This window comes from Macaca nemestrina, chromosome 13 (assembly GCF_043159975.1).
Source record: "Macaca nemestrina isolate mMacNem1 chromosome 13, mMacNem.hap1, whole genome shotgun sequence".
In the NCBI taxonomy this organism is placed as follows: domain Eukaryota; kingdom Metazoa; phylum Chordata; class Mammalia; order Primates; family Cercopithecidae; genus Macaca; species Macaca nemestrina.
In genome coordinates, this window is record NC_092137.1 from 25347221 (window position 1) to 25366912 (window position 19692).

General features: G+C 52.2%; 1 protein-coding gene across 28 annotated transcripts in view; it reads right to left on the reverse strand.

Annotated features, from left to right (window-relative positions):
* Positions 1 to 13072: 13072 nt before the first annotated feature.
* LOC105479800 (dystrobrevin beta) overlaps positions 13073 to 19692 on the reverse strand; it is a 311471-nt gene continuing 304851 nt past the window's right edge. For 11 of the 28 annotated variants that reach the window (XM_071076350.1, XM_071076348.1, XM_071076352.1 and 8 more), the window contains 2 exons: positions 15117 to 15150; positions 13073 to 13384 (listed from right to left, as the gene is read on the reverse strand). In XM_071076350.1, the coding sequence (XP_070932451.1) occupies positions 15146 to 15150 (5 nt within the window). In that variant the 3' untranslated portion in view covers positions 13073 to 13384; positions 15117 to 15145. Of the gene's footprint in view, positions 13385 to 15116; positions 15151 to 19555; positions 19610 to 19692 lie in introns of all 28 variants that reach the window. The other 17 variants (XM_071076351.1, XM_071076349.1, XM_071076345.1 and 14 more) reach the window with 4 other exon arrangements.

Below are 19692 nucleotides of genomic sequence, written 5' to 3' on the forward strand. Positions count from 1 at the left end.
CACGACTGTAGTTTTAGCACTTTGGGAGGGTGAGGCAGGTGGATCACAAGGTCAGGAGTTCAAGACCAGCCTGGCCAACATGGTGAAACCCCATCTCTACTCAAAATATAAAAATTAGCCGGGCATGGTGGCAGGCACCTGTAATCCCAGCTACTCGGGAGGCTGAGGCAGGAGAATGGCTTGAATCCGGGAGGCAGAGGTTGTGGTGAGCAGAGATCACACCACTCCACTCCAGCCTGGGCGACAGAGTGAGACTCTGTTGCAAAAAAAAAAAAAGAAAAAAGAAAAAGAAAAAAAAGAAAAAAAGAAAAGAAAAGAAATATTTGCTAAGTGAATAAGGGAAGCAGATGCTTCTTGATCAGTCGAGAAATCTCCGTCTAAGAGCCTGCACAGAGCCCAGTATCTCTGGCAAAGGATAAATTGGAGAGGGCTCTCTTTAGTGTAGGAGAAAGTAGCCCCTTTGCCCCGGGAGAAAACTGTGACAAAACCTTGGTGTTTCAAGGACTTGAAAAAACTGCCCACCCACTGAGGGGGCAAGCAAGTTGCCACTGTGTGTATACCTGGTGGTGAGAGTGAGGTCTGCGAGGTGGTCCTCCCCATCCTGTCCTGGTCCTTACCTCCCATTCCAAGACCAGCCTCCACCCCAGAAGCAGATTTTCCCATGACTTGAGGGTTACAGTCTGGGCAGAGATTTGGCTCAGGGCTCTGGACTCCACTCCTCAACCTCTTTAAGTGGCCCTTTACTTGTCTGGGCAGGGGAGGCAAATCTGAGCACCCTTGCCAGACATGGGGAGATCCTCTCGCCTATGAGTCCAGGTAGGGTCTGGCCAGTGCGGCGCGGCGTGGCTTGACTCACAGCGCCCAGTGGGTGGTGCAGACACTAGCGCCAGAGGAAGAAAGGAAAGCAACCATTATTACCATTTACTATGTCCTCAGCCCTGCTCTGGGCGTCTCACACGTTTTAATATAATCCTTAGAACAACTAAATAGGTTGGAATTACCTTCATTTTATAGATGCAGAGAATAAGGCAGTGACCTGAGGTCACACTCTAGAAAGGAGCAGCGTCAGGATTCAAATGCAGGTGTGCCTGCCCTCCAGAACCCATGCTTGTCCACTGAGCCCCATGGCTGCCCAGGAAGGCATGAGTCCCCAGGGATCCCAGGAACCCTCAGGGACCTCCCTGAGAAGCAGAGAAGAAGGCAAAGCCCTCGCTGGTGAGGACCCTTGGGAGCAAAGATGGGGACAGAAGGAGGAGACTTAGCAAGGGGCCAGCAGGGTGCAGACTTGCGGGAAGAGGAAAGGGAGAAGATTCAAAAGGGCAAACTGAGGCAGGAGGTGACAGATTTAGACCAGGTCTAGGGAGATCATGGAGGAAGCCTGGGGCAACTGGAGGCACCCCAGCAGGACTGGATGATTTAGGGACCAAGGTTGGAGCAGAGGGCAGGAGTCACACATGTAAATGCTCCCAGGAGCTGGGCAGGTCACGTCAATGGGCAGGTGAGCTGAGGGTGGAGCACGGACAGAGCTGAGCAGGAGACAAGCAGGACGTGGGAGTTGGAGCAGGGTTGGGAGCCCTCAGACAATGGCCAGAGGCTGGGGCACAGGTGCTCAGTCTGAGGCAGCTGGGTGGGCAGCGGGCACACCAGATGATCATGGGTCCGGACCCACACCTCAGTTCCCCTCTTAGTGACTATGCAAGCTTTCCATCCCCGAGTTTTCTCTACAAATGGACACCCTCGGCATTGCCTTAAAACACGTATATATTAACCACACTAAAAAGCAGTCGTTTCCCCATCCCAGGGCCAGTCTGCACAATCATTAGGTTCTAACGTAAGCTTCATTTTCAGGCCAGCACACCCTCCGGGTCACAATACATTAGTCATTTGCCATTCAGAATTGGCACCCATTGTGTGCCAGAACTGTCTTTTAGCTCCTTCTCCCGGGTTTCAGGCTGGTAGGAACTGGCACCCACCGTGTGCCCACCACCCTGTCTTCTAGCTCCTGCTCCCATGTGTCAGGTTGGTCGGAACTGGCACCCACCGTGTGCCCCGCACCATGTCTTCCAGCTTCTGCTCCCATGTTTCAGGTTGGTGGGAAGCTTCCAAGTTATAAGTGTTTGGGAGAAAGTTTATACCTCATTTGGGTGTTCCCAGTGGGAATACCCTCAGCGGTAACTGGCACAGAGTGAAATATTGCTTCCTGTGGGCCATGGGGATTGGACTGTCTCCCACCTAGCCAGGAAGTGCCTCCAGGCAGGAGCCGACTCTTCTAGAGGCCTGAGACAGGCCCGCCTCTTTGCATAAGAACTTGTTCAGGATGCTTTAGCTTTGGGCTGGGGTGGGGTGGGTGGTGCGTCATTCAGGAAGACAGGTGGATTTTTTTTAAGCAATAAAATAGTACTATTATTTTAAAACTTTTTCGGACACTATCCTAGCATTTCATGTGTGTTGATTAACAGGTAGAAATGTAATTACATGCATTATCTCTCTATATATTTAGTAAATCATTTATGTGTTAGGTATTTGTCCACAAGCACTCATTTTAGTCACCAGGGATATTGGAGAACATAGTATCCACACATTTTGAGAGACCTGAAGGTGTATGTCACTATCCCTGACTTCAGGGACCTTACAGTTGGTTCAGGAAGATAAGAAAAGCGCATGTTAAAAAGCGCAGAGGAGCCAGATGCGGAGGCTCAACTGTAATCCCAGCACTTTGGGAGGCCAAGGTGGGCCCAAGAGTTTGAGACAAGCCCCTTGCTTGAGCTCAGCCTGGGCAATATGGCAAAACCCTGTCCCTATTTAAAAAAAAAAAAAGAAAGGCTGGGTGCGGTCCCTCAGGCCTGTAATCCTAGCACTTTGGGAGTCCAAGGCAGGTAGATCATGAGGTCAAGAGCTCAAGATCAGCCTGGCCAATATGGTGAAACCACATCTCTACTAAAAATATAAAAATTAGCTGGGCATGGTGGCGGACACCTGCAGTCCCAGCTACTCGGGAGGCTGAGGCAGAAGAATCGCTAAAACCCGGGAGGCCAGGGTTGCAGTCAGCCAAGATTGTGCCACTGCACTCTAGCCTGGGCTGGATGTCAAAAAATAAAATCCATCTCTTGGAATCCTGATTTTGGACTCCATCTCAAAAACAAACAAACAAACAAACAAACAACAACAACAAAAAGCTAGCCAGGCATGGTAGCATTTGCTTACAGTCCCAGTTATTAATACTTGGGAGGCTGAGATGGGAAGATTGCTTGAGTCCGGGAAGTCAAGGCTGCAGTGACCCATGGTCACAGCACTGCACTTGAGCCTGGGTGACAGAGCAAGACACTGTCTCAAAAAAAAAGAAAGAAAAAAAAAAACTCTTGGGTTCAAGGCCCTGTGTGACTGGGCTGGGTGGGTGCTAATTTCATGACTCTGCCCTTGTTGAAGGGGTTTCTCTCTACTCTGCCTCAGTTCCTTGCTTCTCTAAAACTTCTCCTTTCCTACTTATAGCCCTGGGCCATCCTGGACAGGCATTGGCAGGCTCACCATCACGGTGGGACGGCCCAGGGTCATGTCTGCCAGGAATAACAGCACTTGAGAATTACCTATGCAAATTTTGCACTGACCAGTGATGAGCAAAATAATGTAACCCACATGTAGATTGGGGGTGTGGGGCTTTTGCTACTGGAGTTCCCCCGGCCTTGATGGTGGGAGCAGAGGCACAGTGACAGCAGACATTGGAAGCAGATGGCCGGGCCTAGGGAACCGTCTCTGACTCGGCAGTGAGGTCCCTCTCTGGCTGTTCTGTCCTAAAACCCTGTAGCTTTGCACAGAAGCCACGAGGTAAAAGGGGATGGAATAATTGTGTGGACATTTTCCCACAAACCTGTGCTCCCCAGAAATTCAGTTGTCTTTTTTTTTTTTTTTTTTTTTGAGATGGCGTCTCACTCTGTAGCCCAGGCTGGAGAGCAATGGCACGATCTTGGCTCACCACAACCTCTGCCTCCTGGGTTCAAGTGATTCTCCTGCCTCAGCCTCCCGAGTAGCTGGGATTACAGGTGCTCGTCACCTCACCTGGCTAATTTGTGTATTTTTAGTAGAGATGGGGTTTTGCCATGTTGGCCAGGTTGGTCTCGAACTCCTGACCTCAGGTGATCCACCCACCTCAGCCTCCCAAAGTGCTGGGATTACAGGCGTGAGCCACCGTGCCCAGCCTGCCCTTGTAACTTTTAAGGTAAATCTGTGAAGAGATGTATTTATTTGCACTGTATGTGTTTCAGGTTGAGTTGATTTTGTTTTGACACGTTGATTCAAAATAAGGTGGACCCTTTAGAAAATCAGCTTGCTGAAGCCATTTATTCAGCGCCGCTCGAGGGGTTTAATTGAAAACAGCTGAGGCACACTGACATCACCACAGGCCTCCAGACTGAAACGGACCTCAGAGGAGGCGCGCTGGCTCAGAGGAGGGAAAGCCTGGCTTCAAAAGTCAGAGCCCACGAAGCGAAGTTTTATCCGAGGAGGAAGGTTCTGCTGCAAAAATAGTTCCTGTAGTATGTTTTTAAAAAACAAAGAAGCAAGAGGAGCTGACCAGGCATATTTAAGAGCTTACAAGAGTGGGAACAGTGAAGAACTCACTGGAACTCTGAAAGCAGCCTTGGATAGGCTGTGATGAGCAAGTGAATGGACGTCATGAGACAGTATGGTTTCTGTTATTTCCTAATTTGCTGCCATTTTATTTATGGATGGACTCTTCTTCCCTTAGCACTCTTCTGTCCCCTATATTTGGTGATGAACAATTGCTTTGTGCAGTTCTGTAGCCTCCCACCTTGGGCTGCAGAGACAACATCTAACGCACAGCTGGGCTCCAGGGCCTCGTGCTCCTGGTGTGGATGGCAAATGAAGAACTGTTTCTCATTTTCATGCAACTTGTACTTATTTGTCCCACTAATTTTGCAAGGAACTTACAAGAAGCAGAGATAGGAGGAGGACGCCCTCTGTTTGGTCACATTAGTGCAGATCCGTCACTGGAAGACCTGCTTCTGGGAGGACGAATATCCCATGTGGAGGGGCCCTACCGTCAGGTGGTCAGGAAACCTTGGTTACCAGGCCAAAAGCATCGTCGTCAGTGCCAGAGGATGCTTGGTGAGGTGACTTAGGCAGGGAGGGTGGGGTGAGGGCTCAGTTGGCCTAAGGCCAGGGTATGAAGTGAGTGATGTAGCATTTTTCCAGGGGAAAGTGTCCTTACACACCCCATTCAAAGGTTTAATATGATTCTAAGCAGTAGGAGCAGTTCCTCTGGTGACAGAGGAGGCCTGGAAGGGGCAACACAGCCTGCAGGGACCCCGCCACTCCCTCCCCGTGTGGCCCTGGGCCATCTGATTTGCCTGGCTTCGGCTTCTTGAGCTGTCCTGATGGTTCCTTCACACTTGAATGTTCTATGACTCTCTGACTAGCCTGAACCCTTAAGTGGCAGTGGGAATGTCACAGCCTCTTTGTGGGGCTAAAGATTCCATTTCTGTTGATTCCCCTGTACAGAGTCTGGGGTGGGTGTTGGTGGAGCCAGGTGAGTCTCTTTAGTGTGAGGCCTGGCCAGGGAGGAATGTGACAGGTGGGGTGAATGATCCTTCAGAGGAGCGGGGCCCCCAAAGACCTTCCAGTCCTGCTCTGGAGAGCCAGGGTGCAAGATGACGGGCCCCAGGATGTTTTAAGGTGAAAAAATGGCAGATCTGGGTGATTATTTCTCCATTGTGGTTTTCAAAATGGGCAAACCAGGTTCCCATTAAGCCAACTGACTCAACACTCCACTTCTTTCCCTGAGCCACTCCCTGCTCTCTCCCTCAAAATCTTTGAAATCTTGCTGCCATTTCATCACATTACCAAGTTGACACCGTGGTGATGACTAAACTCTGATTTTTTTAATCTTGCGCAAATTGCTATCTAAGGGGTCTGTGGAGTCATGCCCTACAAATCATAAATTCTCATCAGATGGGTTTTATTTAACCCTGTATATTGTGACTTACTTTCCAGCTTGACTCTGGCTGGCATAACATTATGAGACAAGGAAGAAAATAAAAATATTTACCCCAAAACATGTTTCTTTGCCATATTTTGAAATGGCGCTGCACAAAGCTGTTTTTTTGTGGGGGAAAAATCTGCATCTGTAAAGAATCTCTGTTATAGTAGCTAGATCTTTTTCTTCCTGACCCTCCCAATCCTAAAGAGATTAACTAAGATCTGAATAGGAAACTTTTGTCATCTATTGTCTCTAAGGGCAGCCACTATTAGACTTCAAAAGAACTTTTTCCACAATCTTTACCTTAACCTGAACATTCCCTTTCTATGAATCCCAGTTGTTTAGACAAACTCAACCAATTGTCAACCAGAAAATGTTTAAATTCACCTATAGCCTGGAACCACCGCCCCTCCCACCCGCCACCTTTTGAGTTGTCCCGCCTTTCTGGACCAAACCAGCGAATTTCTTAAATGTATTTGATTGATGTCTCATGCCTCTCTAAAATGTATAAAACCAAGCTGCGTCCCGACCACCTCGGGTACATGTTCTCAGGACTTCCTGAGGCTGTGTCATGGGTCATAGTCACTCATATTTCGCTCAGAATCTTCAAATATTTTACAGAGCTTGACTCTTTTCGTCGACAGTGGGAAGTGATGGAGCATCAGAGCCCAACAGACAGACGGGGTTTCTCCTTTCTAACTACGTGAGGACGCCCGACCTCTCCAGGCCCTGTTCACCTGGGAACCGATAACATCACGTCACAGTTTTGCTGAGCAGATGTCACTAAGATCACATAGGTGAGCACACCTGGCACACAGTAGGTACTTCACATGCACTTGTTCCCTACCCTTTAGAGCCAAGACCTCTTGAAGAAACCCACCTGGATCTGGTCACCAGTGACTCAGAAGCCCAACGTGCATGCACCTTACATAACCGCCACACGCTATCCTGTGTGTCACGATCTCGCTATACTTTCGGTTCTAGTGTTTTCCTTTATTCACTCCCTCCTAGGTGTCTTTAAGCAGCTCTGCTCTCTGGTTTCCGCAAGCAGAGCTCCATTTTCTCGGTACCGCTCCACAGTGCCTGGATGGTGCTCTCTAGGCCCTGGGGGCTGGGGCTGGCTGTGATTTCTGAGCTTCGAAGATCCCCCAGACCCCTGCTGGAAGCGAGTTCCTCCTGCCTTGGGTGTGCCTGGGTGTGCTGAGTCGAAAGGCATTTTTTTTTTTTTTTTTTTTTTTTTTGCGGGGAACTGTGTGTGCACAACACAGCGAGGGAGTGACCTAGTCCAGGGAGCTGTCTCCCTTTGACACAGCACGCAGAGGAATAAAGACCCAGGCTCTATCATAAAATGGGGGCAGGTAAAGAGCAGTTAGGCGAGGGGGCGTGGGCCGTCAGGGTAGGGGCCTCAGTAAACAGTGTTGAACAAGGGCCTCTCCCAGCTCCACCCTGGCTTTAAACCCCACGGTTTGTAGTTCAGCTCCAGAGGCCTCCCAGTGACCCCAATCTCATTCCTCTCGACTCAACAGTGATGGCGGAAGGCAGGAAGATAAGCTGGACTCCTTGAAGCCGACACCCCCCAGGGAAATTCCATCACCCGCCTTGAGCACTGTAGGCCAGGCTGGGGTAAGGGTGGGATGTGGGGAGAAGGGCGGGGCTGGGGAGATAAGAGCCTTCCGGGGTGGAGGAGGCAGCCAGTGAGGCCAGGGACTGCGCTGGGGCAGGGGCCGGGCTAGGGGGCAGGATCCCAGCAGAAGGCCATCTGCAGCCCTGGCCCTGGCTAATGGGATATCCTGGTGGAAAGCAAGTGGGGATCTAATTAGGGTAAAATCCAGGGCTAATGAGCTGTGGAAACAACGGGACAAAGGAACGATTCCCACAAGCTCAGGATGCGACTCGGAGAGTCCACCTCAACTCGGCCTCCTTCCCAGCTTTTCTACCCCAGGGCCCTTCCTGGCTTCCTTCCTCCGCCTTCCTTGGCCTCAGACCTGCCGTGCGGCCACCGTGTCCCAGTGTCCATGGCTCCCCCTCAGCTCCAGCTCTGCCTCTCTTCCCATCCCTTTCGTTCTCTTTCCCTCTCCTTGCCCCTGGTTCTTCAGCCCACGTGTCCCTGGCGTCACCCTGCTGTTCTCGGTATGCCTCGTTTCTTTGTTCTCCTCCTCCGGGAGTGGGAAGAGCTAGGCTCTGGGCTCCCGGGGTAGGCTGGGTGGCAAAGGGTGAACCCGGAATGGTTGCCTAGGCAATGAGGAAAGTAGGACAAACACCAACCAGCAATCAGGAGAAAAGGGAAGCCCATGGAGGGAGGGGACTGCGTCCCAGCCCAGCCTAGCCTGGAGACCTCCTTGCTAACCCTCAGCCCCACTGTCCCCATCCTGGCTCATCCCCAGAAGCTGGTCCAGAAGGAAGCTTGAGCGTCTCTGCAGGAGCTCCCGCCTGGCTCCCTCACAGCCGACATTTGCGCAAGGCCTTTGGGCCAGAGCGATTCCTGGGCGGCCTGCCTCCTCGCTGCGTGGCCTCTTTCTCAGCAGGCCCAGGGCATATTCCTTCTTCCAAAAGACCAGCCCATCAGGGCAGCCCTAAGAGGGCACACGAGCAAGGCCAAGGAGGGCAGGGTCCTCACCAGGGCAGCTCCCTGCTGTTTCTGGCTGGGAAGCAGAGGACATGCTGCTTCTTGTCGGCACCCATGGCCAATAGGTTTTGTGGAGGAGGAAGGAGGAACCATGGGGCCTTCTCTGATGGAAAGGAAAGGAAGAGGCTTGGGATTGGGAGAAGCTGTGGGGAGGACTTCCAGAGGCTTCAGACGTGAGGCCCAGGCTGAACCTCCTCAGTGAGGGCCATGGATGCCTGGCACAGGAGGCGTTTCCAGGCAGGGAGGCAAAGAGACAAAGTGACTAAGGTTTGGGACATACCACGGTGGTGGAGACAGCGTGGCTCACGCTGAGGCCTGAACAAAAAGCCTGATGGGTACAGGTGCCCTTCAGGCCGGAAGGCGGGGGGCAGGGCGGCCAGCTGCCCCAGTCCTGAGTCAGGCGCTGAGCCAAAGGCCTTGCTTTCCAGGGCTCCAGCACAGGCTGCTCTCCTGGGGAGAACAGCAGCACCTGCGGCCTGCACCGTCCAAGCCAGGGGCCCCACCAGGGTGTGCCCATGGCCACGCTTGTGCTCTGAGGACTCTCTGTGCCCCTCACCAAGATGGGGTGAGATTATCTGCTTGTGCCACTACCCCTGGCTTCAGGCCTATGAACTCTGCCTGGGAGTGTGGCCCATTGCTGTAGGCCAAGCTTCGGACAGGTGTTTCTGCCACCTGGTTGAGGACTTGCTGGGGCTGACCCAGGCCATCACTGACTGCGTGGTAACGGACTCTTTCCGAGCCAGCAGTGAGCTGGGTCACAGGGGGCTGTGAGGTCTCTATATGTTCGCCGTGACTCCTGAATTCAAGGACACAGCCCTGGGTTCCTCAGGTCCCACTCTTCCCAGTCTCTCCTCCCACCCATGAGCCCAAGGACCCATCCTTCTCAGCACCTAGAACAGATTCTGAGTAGGGACCACAGCCTTTTCCTCCCCTGGGTGGCCTCACTTTGCACCCACTGTCCTGAGTCTGGTGTGTTCATAGGGCAGCCGGTTCCTCCAATCCCACCCTTCACTGTACAGTTGTGAACCGAGACCAGATTCCAACCTTAAGCTCTAAGACCCTGGAACCAGTGAGGCCTGAAGGCCTGAGGAAGGGGCTTCGTGCCCAGCACACAGTTGATGCCCGTGAAGAATCTTCCTGAATAAACCATTTCACCTCTAGCCTATGAGTCCCTTCTGAATCTTCACCTTTATCAATGACAGGCTCCATTTGTTCAGAAATACAAGGATGGCTACCTGGTGTTTGTGTCTTCAACACCTGCCTCCCACCTCCATTCCCAGCAAGTTCTAGTTCTCATGACCTCCCTTAGATTTTTTTTTTTTTTTTTTTTTTTTTTTTGAGGCGGAGTTTCACTCTGTCTCCCAGGCTGGAGTGCAGTGGCCGGATCTCAGCTCACTGCAAGCTCCGCCTCCCGGGTTTACGCTATTCTCCTGCCTCAGCCTCCCGAGTAGCTGGGACTACAGGCGCCCGCCACCTCGCCCGGCTAGTTTTTTTTGGTATTTTTTAGTAGAGACGGGGTTTCACCATGTTAGCCAGGATGGTCTCGATCTCCTGACCTCGTGATCCGCCCGTCTCGGCCTCCCAAAGTGCTGGGATTACAGGCTTGAGCCACCGCGCCCGGCCCTCCCTTAGATATTTTAAATTTTCCACATGAAAGCACTCACAATCCATTCAAACTGTCATAGAACTAGTAGACTCATCTTGCTTTCTGGAACTGGTAAAAGGATTTGATGCCCGTTTCTTTTATGCCATGGTCCTACTCCAGCTGTCCACCCTTGGAAGTAGGAGGCAGAGGGAAGATGGAGGCAGTGTCCTCCACCTGTTTGCAGACATGCCTGTGCAGGAGGCAGGAGAGACTCCAAGCTCGCTACCTACAGAGTTCTGGCTTCCCAAGCGAGGTTAACTGCAGAGAAGGCGTCAGAGTCCCTGGGATTTGCTACTTTAACTGGGGAGGCCTGTAACATCGAATTACTAGGTTCTCTAGTAATCATTTTCCCTCTGAAAAGAATAACGCCCATGGGAGACAGAGCTTCGGGGAGGCTGAAGCAGCCCATCTGGGCCTGGATGTTGTTTCATGTGGAAGATGGTATTTGCATCCTGGAGAAAGCATCTTGGTGTCGAGGCTCTGGCTGTGGGGGTTAGGTGCCTGCAGCACCCCCTCTCCCCTGACATCCCTCCTGAGCCAGGCAGGCCTTCAGCACCCCTACCAGGGAGACTCTAGACTGAGAAGTAACCCCCTCAGTCACTGGGCCTCCACGATGCTGGTCTTCTGTAACTTACAGGCCTTGCCTCAATGCTGCCCCCCTTCATGTCTGGGAGAGTCTTTATTGATTGCTGGGGACCAAAACCAACTTAGACTAGGGATCCTAGTTCCAGCACACATCCCCAGGGCCCTTTCTTCCTTTAAAATAGGTGGCTGACTCTGGCCTTTCTTCACTGACAGGCAATGTCTTTCCGCACTGCTTTGTTTTCTTCTTCATCTAAGTGTCGTCCCGTGAATCTCACAGTGTGGTCTTTGGACCAACAGCACCACCATCACCTGCAAGCTTGTTAAGTGCAAATTCTCTGGTTCTACCCAAGACCTGCTGAATCAGAGACTCTATCCGTATTTTAACAAGCCCTCCAGGGGATTCACGGACATGCTGAAGTCTGCGAACCACTGGTGCAGTATATTACCTAGGAGCCCTGAGAAGGACACTTCATTTAGTTTTCTGATCCACACGAGGAGAACCCGTCCAGGCGCATGAGGCTTGCGGCTACGGTGTCTTCCCAAGGAAGGCGGGCTACTGACCTCCCACATGTCCCGCATGTAACCCATCAGCTGAGCCCTGGCAGTGCAGAGGCCAGAGGCCAGACTGGGAATCCACCGAATGCCTCTTCATGAGCTCTTTTCTTCCAGAAGGTGCAGCAGGAATTCAGATGGCTGTAGGCATTGCCATAGCAACTGCACCCCTCCGAAGCGCTTATGGGCTGCAGGAGCACAGTAAGCAGAGCGAAGAGGGGCGCGTCTGCCAATGGATGAAGCCTCACCAGCAGATGAGAGCGGCCACGAAGGGAAGAGGAGGCTCAGGATGGCTGGGACTTATGGACAAGAACTCGGTGGAGCTGTTGCTTCCTCAAGACCCACGATGTATTAGGTAGTCCTCCAGGGGTCCTCTGGCACAGAAAAACAGCGCCAGCCCAGGCTATGGTGCTGCATGGCAGCCTGGCTCACCCAGGAATCAGTGATGCCGCAGTCTCTCAAAAGACCATCTACCTAGGTTAAATTAGGCTGCTCAGTGGTCCCAGAGCAATTAAGATGGAAGTGCCCATCTTCCTTCTGTGATGACCATCTGTGTTCCTCGCCAGGGTTGAGGAAAGGGACCCAGTTCCAAACGTCTGACAGGGATGTGGGTCCTAAAGCAGATGCCAACAGTCATGAGGGAGCTCGGGGCTTAGGTAATGGCGGATATTCTAGCTCTACAAGACATCAACCTTAGCAAGAACCAGCATCACCAGAGTGCACCCAGTACCTGAGTGCTGGCCTCAGAGCTGAGGACACAGTCAGCAGGGGCTTGGGCAGAGGAGAGGGCCCCATGCCCTTGGAAACAGGGATCCCTCCTTGCCTGGAAGGCCAGAGAGGGGCCACGGTGAGCGGAACCCCGTGGAAAGTTCGGGGGGACACAGTGCCAACCAATGGGAAGATGAGCTATGGGGGAGAAGAGACAGAAAAGGATGGAAGGAGTGAATACCCACCCCTTCTATTTTACCCTGACTGGGCCTTGGCAGGCTTCCCTGGGACTCCATCCGTGCGCGGCCAGGAGTTGATCCCACCGGCTCTGCACAGACCTCCTCAAAGCCAAGGTCAGGGGTCTGCAGAGGTGGGTGGGGGATGCCAGGGAGCCAGCTGTGGGGCTTCTCGCTTCATTACAGTCACTGCCCTTTATAAATATTTATAGCAGTTCTTCTGCTAAAAATAACATCCTGGAGCCCAGGGAGGAGGAAAAAAAATAAATGAAAATCACCGGGAACGGGACTTGATCACGTGTACCCGAGCCCAATGGACCCCTAAGGCGAAAGGCTGCGTGCAGCGCCCCCGGCGGCGCGCCCCCTGGCGGCCACGGAGTCCGCGGCGCAGAGCGTCCCTCCCGCCCTCTGCCAGGCGGCCAGGCGGCCAGCCGGGCTGCGGCGCGCGGCGCGCGGCGCGATCTCCGCCCCTCCCTCCCGGGTTGCAGGCGGCGGCATCACACAGGGCGGGCGGAAGCCTAACCAGTGTGAGGCTATTTTTAGCACCGTGGCCAGGGTGTGAATGTCTACAGAGCCGAGCAAGGCCTGACGCTTTCTTTGCACGCTAGAAGAAACCTGTTGGTTCTTAAAGGTCAAAGATAAGGAAACTTGTGCCCCCACGTTTGGGAACACCCCACGTGCTGGCCAGACGCCAGGCAGAGTTCCATCAGGTCACAAACACACAAGAGCTTGGTGCTTTTTCTTTTCTCTTTTCAACCTCCAGGTAAATTCCTGATGCGGAGATGAGACCATGCCCTGAGGGGAGTGATGAAGGTGCTAGTACATGCAGGGCTGTGCAGGGGGAGGCCCACCAGCTGTGTCACGCAGCCCCTCCCCGCTTCCCACCGGCTCTGGCTCCCCTCTCCCTGGCGGGTGGAGTGACGTCTGGCAGCCTGCAAGCCTGGTCCAGGTGTGCGGTGGAAAGATGGAGAGGAATGTGCCTCTGGGGGAAGACCTTGCCTTCGCCATGTCGGCGCCAGCTTGCTCCTCGTCCTCTGTGCCTGCGCAAGACACACTCACCGTTAGTCACGGGCACTGCTGAGGGTTCAGGACAAAAGCTGCTAACATCTACTGTGAACAGGAGGCCCTGCGGGGAGGGGCTGCTAGGATGCTGGGCGCCTTTCAAGCGCTGAGCTGAAGGGTGGTACCTAGGGTCCTCTACTACCATTCCTAAGAGTCAGGAAGTGTTTCCGTGGAGAACTGGGTTCACAATGCAAGGTTTGGAATGGGGTGCTTTCTTGGGGAGAACTGTGGCCCAGGAGAAGGGCAGGGAGGACTGAGGTGTGCCGATGAATACTAAGAGGAAAGGGAGGAAGCCTCAGCCCCAGGCCATCAGAGCGCAGGCCCGGGCATCCATGGAACCGCAGCGCCCAAGTTTAATGCTTATAGTTTAACTCCCGACTGTTGGTGTTTCTCATCACCCCTGATGTGGGTCAGAGAGGGCACCATTAGGAGGCAGAAAAACCGGCTCCAATTCTGCTTCTGGCATACAGCTTCCGGTGTGGGGCTTTGTTTTCCTCCATGTGCAACAAGGCGGTGGGGGCACATGGCTCTGCCACGTTTCCTTGCACCCTAGTTCCTTCCGCCCGGGGGAGAGAGGGGCTCTGGCAGGCTCCTGCAGGGCGAGTCAGTTCCTGATTTCCCTCCTCGGCTGCCACGGCCTAGGCTTGCTTGGGAAAGGGCCTTGCCTGAATGTGCACAGTGAGTTTAGGGAGAAGCGTCTCTCCAAGCCCCTGGGGCACTGTGATTTCCAGGGCAGCGAGAGAATGCGCGTGGCCCAGGTGCTGCCCACCTCTCAGCTTGCACAATCCAGAGTCAGCGCAGGCTGAGGCTGCAGGGGCCCCAGGGGAACGGGCAGAGCCCTTCAATGACCTGGCGCAGTTGGGCAGGGAGGGCTGAGAGGGCCAGAAGCTATTCCAGGATGACAAGACTTGGGAAAGTCTGAAAAAACTCCTTTTCTGGATTGTGGGGCTAGGGCCCTGGCTTTTTCACCTGAGGAAGATGCCTAATTTTTAAATATAAGAAGTAGGGGAAGGGGGAGGGAAGACAAGATTTTAAAATGGAGAAGTCTGATATCTTGGCGCTGGGACTAGAAGGAGTTAAGGTGTTGAGATGGAAAATGGGAATGACTAATTCCTAAAGGCAATGAGCATCTGCCACTGGAGCAGTCTGTACTTTTCTGCACTGCTTCTTCGGGAAGTGAGAAGGTGCAGCTTGGCCGGGCACCATGGGTAGCGGCTTGGTCAGCCCTGTATGTAGTGTGATCCTGCATGAATCACATGTCTGTGGGTTAGGGACTGTGACTCGGTGCAGTGCTGGGTGACAGAATCCAGGGACGCACTGGCTGTGGTTTGGATCCCAGGAAGGAAGTGGGCAGTGGCTGTGGTAAAGGAGCATGGGAGGCAGTGCTCCCCAGGGAGGTGGCCTTGCTCAGCACGCCCTGTTTCAGCCAACGGTGTTGGGTCTGCCAACGTCATCCCAACACAGAGGTCACCAGGCCATGCCCAAGGACCAGGCATGCAGACAGTGCCGTGCAAGACAGGACACGGCCTAGAAATAGGGCAAGGAGGGCACATGGCCAGGGTGGGCAAAGGGAAGGGAGTCAGGCTCTTGCATCTTCACCTGTTAGGACTGTCCTGGCTTGGGACCTGTGACTGCAGAAAGGAAGGGGAAGGGAAGATGTTGAGGAAGGAGGGAGGGGCCGTGGGGAGGCAGAGGACTCTCTGTACTCACCTGAGCTTCCTCTGTGTCCGGCTCCTCTGCTAACCTGTGGCAGCACGGGCAGAAACAACACGCTGAGGTCACGGCCAGGTCTTCTCATGCCCCAGACTATGCTTCCCTGAACCACCCACGCCAGGGGCTTCCTTGCTTCTCCCCTGTTACTTGTATGTTGACTTTTCCCACCCAGGTATGACAGCAGGGTAGAGTCATACTTTCTACTACCATAGCCAACCCAAGGCAGCCATGGAGACAGAGGCTTCCCAGGATAAGAAAAGTCATTAAAAATGGAATCAAATCTCCTTAAATCCAGGGAGCAGTTACATGAGGGGGGGCAAAGCCTACCCAGCTCTAAAAGTTCCCCAAGGGACTGCACCTTGGGTGAGGGCAGTCCCCCTCCTGCAGATAGTCTGCTTTGAAAAGCCATGCGCTTGCTCACCCGGGGCTCCAGCACTGCCTGGCCCCTCCCGAGCCTGTTCTGTTCTCTGAGGGCCACTGCTGTCCAGCCTTGCACCAGGGCTCTTTATGGATGCAAACTGGATTTACAGCCCCCACACCAGGATGGCAGGGTCTGGGAGGGGAGATTCTGAAGGACACAGGAGCGTAACATGAGGCTCTGGAGGGTGGAGAAGACATACTATGGGGGAAGGTGTCAGTCTGTGCTTCTTCTATGTGTCTTGGTTACACTTCTCTGAGAAGATGCATAGGAGGAAGGGTACCCCAATGGAGCAGAAGCGTTCCCCAGGATGCAGCCAGCCAGCCAGCCAGGGGCGAACAGGGAGAGGCGTGAGGTAGGGGTGAATATGGCAGGGAAGTTCAGCTTGGTCCAGATTCTTCAAAAGTCCCATTTGACTCTAAGAGTTTCCCTATCGAGCAGACTGTTTGCCTGACAGTGCTGACCAAATTCTGTTTATATTACGTCAGCATAGTTTCAACCCCAAAGAAGCAAATATACTCTCTCTCTCTCTTTACAGTTGACAGTTACAGATCTCTGGTGTCCAGGTGACTGCAGTTAGTTCTAGGTCTGTAAAATTTCAGGCCTAGCTCATGGCAGAGAATCAAGAGGTCCACCCACAAAAACACTTAGTCTTAGAAAAATGCCTATGTATCAGCTACATTGTAGTTTCAGGGACATATCATAGGACCTATATAATGTGGAGAGCCAAACATAAAAACTCTACCATCTCTCACCCCAACTATTAACACTCTTGGCCTTAGGGATGACACCAGAAAGTCACATAAAATTCAGGCATTCCCACAAAAAGATTTCACATAGACATACAGACATTCTAGTATATGCATTGAAAGACAGACAAGGAGCTCTAAGGGCAAGAGGCACAGAAACAAGAGATGAGGATAGGGCAGTGCAGGTGTAAAGACAGCACCCTGGGGCCTGGAGGGCTGGGCAAGGGAAACCCAGTCTGATGCGGACAGGGCAGTGTAGGTACAAATATAATGCCCTGGGGCCTGGAGGGCCGGGCAAGGGAAACCCAGTCTGATGAGGACAGGGCAGTGTAGGTACAAAGATAACGCCCTGGGGCCTGGAGGGCCGCCGGGCAAGGGAAACACGGTCTGATTCCCATGTGAGGCACGGCCCACACTCAGAATGGAACCAGGATAAGGGCTGGAGTTCGTAGCCAGGGCAAGGCCTCAGTGGCTGGGGCAGAGTCCTAGGTTTGCTTTGGGGGAGTGAAAGGGACTGAGGAGAGGCCATGGGAAAAAGCTACTGGGGAAGGGAGGGGCAGGTGAAGGGAGGCCAGAGATGCAGCTGTTACGTCTTCAGCCAGGAACATTCCACATGAATGCTGGGATTTGGTTGGCATGTGCGTGTGTGTGTGCATGTGTTTGGAGCATGTGTTTACACCAGTGGAAATTTCTCTCTCTCTCTTCACCTCTTGCCCTCCTGCCTTCTTTCTTATGTGTGTGCGTTAGTCAACTGTTTCTACATTTCTATGAAGCATTCCTAGATGTCTGAAACACTACTCTCTCTAATGTGACCTTTTATTTTTATTTTTTAGAGATAGGGCTTTGCTCTGTCACCCAGGCTGGAATGCAGTGGCATGACTATGGCTCACTGCAGCCTGAGACTCCTGGGCTGAAGCAATCCTGCCTCTGGCTCCCAAGCAGCTGGGACTACAGGTGTGCACTACCACATCTGGCTAATTACTTTTATTTTTTGTAGAGATGGGGTCTTGCTATGTTGCCTACGCTGGTCTCGAACTCCTGGGATCAAGTGACCCCCCTGCCTCAGCCTCCCAAAGTGCTGGGATTACAAGCGTGAGCCACCATGGCCAGCCTAGTCTGACCTTTTGGCGTCCATGCCACATAGGTCATTCTCATCAACTCAGTGGTGCTGCTGTCCACTTCCTCCCAGGACTAGCTCAGACTCACTAGATGATTTCAGAATCTGTAGAATGTTCTTCCTCTTCTCCCAGTTTCTTCCTCAGCAATTTCAGTTCCTTGCTGACAAATTCCTTGCCCCCTGAGACTCCAAAGACCTCTCTCTCTTAGCCACACCAGCCCCTATGGGCCAAGAACACCCCAGACCTGCTGTCCCATAGGTTTCCCTTTCTTGTCACAGCTTCCTTACCTGTAGCTCCCACTTGACTTATATCCTTCCTTAAATAAGACCACTCCACTTCCCTTAGTCTACCAGTTCTGCTCAGACTAAAGCATGGGTATTAGAGTTAAACTCAGGCTGTGCCATTTATCACCTGCAGGTTCTTTCACTCCCCCGAGCCTTGTTCAGAATTCCTCCCTGGGAGGGCTGCTGCTGGCTCCTCCGCATCCTTCCTGCTCTCCCTACCTTCACCTCCTTGGGGTGACCAGCCACTGCATTTCTCTCCCCTGATAAGGTACTCTCTATCTCATCACCCCATTTATTTCCTTTGATTTGCTCATTTATTGACCTCCTACTAAGCACCAGGCACTGGAACACAACATGAACAAAACAGACTAAAATCTCTGCCTTGGGGAGCTGATGTTTAGGAGAAATCCAGCAACTAACACATTAATGTGCGACAGAAGGACAGCTCACCCTCAAATATCCAAAGAAAATTTTGTTTTCTGTTCAGTATAACATAGAAGGATGAAGATTAAGAGCATGAAGTTTGGAGTCAAAGACCCAGTTCTCTGCTTTTTTTTTTTTTTTTTTTGAGACAAAGTCTCTCTTTGTCGCCCAGGCTGGAGTGCTGTTCCATGATCTTGGCTCACTGCAACCTCTGCCTCCTGAGTTCAAGGGATTCTCCTGTCTCAGCCTCCCAAGTAGCTTCGATTACAGGCATGCACCACCACACCTGGCTAATTTTTTTATTTTTAGTAGAGACAGGGTTTCACCACGTTGGCCAGGCTGGTCTCGAATTCCTGGCCTCAAGTGATCTACCCACCTCGGCCTCCCCAAGTGCTGGGATTATAGGAGTGAGCCACCACACCCGGCCTAATCTCTGCCATTCAACAGCTACATGAATAACAGCTCTCTGAGCCTATTTCCTCATGGGTAAAACAGGGATATTCGAATTTGTCTCACAGTGTTGTTAAGGATTAGATGAGATCATCATATGTGAAAATCATTCCGTGCAGCTCTTCCCAGATGTCATGTGTTAAGCAGGTTTGATATATAATGAACAACTAGGAAGGCACTACTGTCCTTTGCTGACACCTTCCCTTCTTGCTTTTATTCTTCCACGAAGCCACAAAACCATTTGGCTATTCTGGCCCACAATAATATCTTCCTTTTCAGAAACCCTTATTATACTTATATGTTGAAAGTTTTATGATTAGCTTTTTCTGTCACTTCATTTGATCTCCTGTTTATTTTGCATTTTTGGTCTTGCTTTTTTTTTTTTTTTTTTTGGAGATGGAGTTTTACTCTTGTTGCCCAGGCTGGAGTGCAGTGGCGCGATCTTGGCTCACTGCAATCTCCATCTCCTGGATTCAAGCAATTCTCCTGCCTCATCCTCCCCAAGTAGCTGAGACTACAGGCGCCTGCCACCACACCTGGCTAATTTTTTGTATTTTTAGTAGAGATGAGGTTTCACTATGTTGGCCAGGCTGCTGGTCTTGAACTCCTAACCTCATGATCTACCCGGCTCAGTCTCCCAAAGTGCTGGGATTACAGGCATGAGCCACCGCGTTCCGGCCTGGTCTTGCTTTCTTAACTAGATCATAAACTTCTCCAGTCAAAGGGTCATCTTTTGTGTTCTACTTGTATCTACTTCCTGTATCCCAACCACCTATCCCAGGATCAGGAAATGAAGCTCTTGGTGATTGACTGACATTGGCTCCTGGAAGGTAAAACCTGACTGTCAGATGGGAAAAGTAGGTACAGGGAACTCGGGTCCGAAAGCTCTGGGAAAGGTGGTGGCAGGGAGGAAGGCAGAAACAAAGTGGGGGGCAGTTCATCCATGAGCTCTGGCTCCCCATTTAAACTAGGAGTCCTGTTGAGCTGCCTTTACCTCTGTCTTTCCCATTGTGCATCTTCTCTTCTTCTTCCTCTGCACCTTCCTCTGCTGTGAAAACAAGTCCAGGGAGGCCAGTGACCCTTCAGCACAGGACAAGTTCAGAAGGAGGGTGAACAAAGCAACTGCTGAGG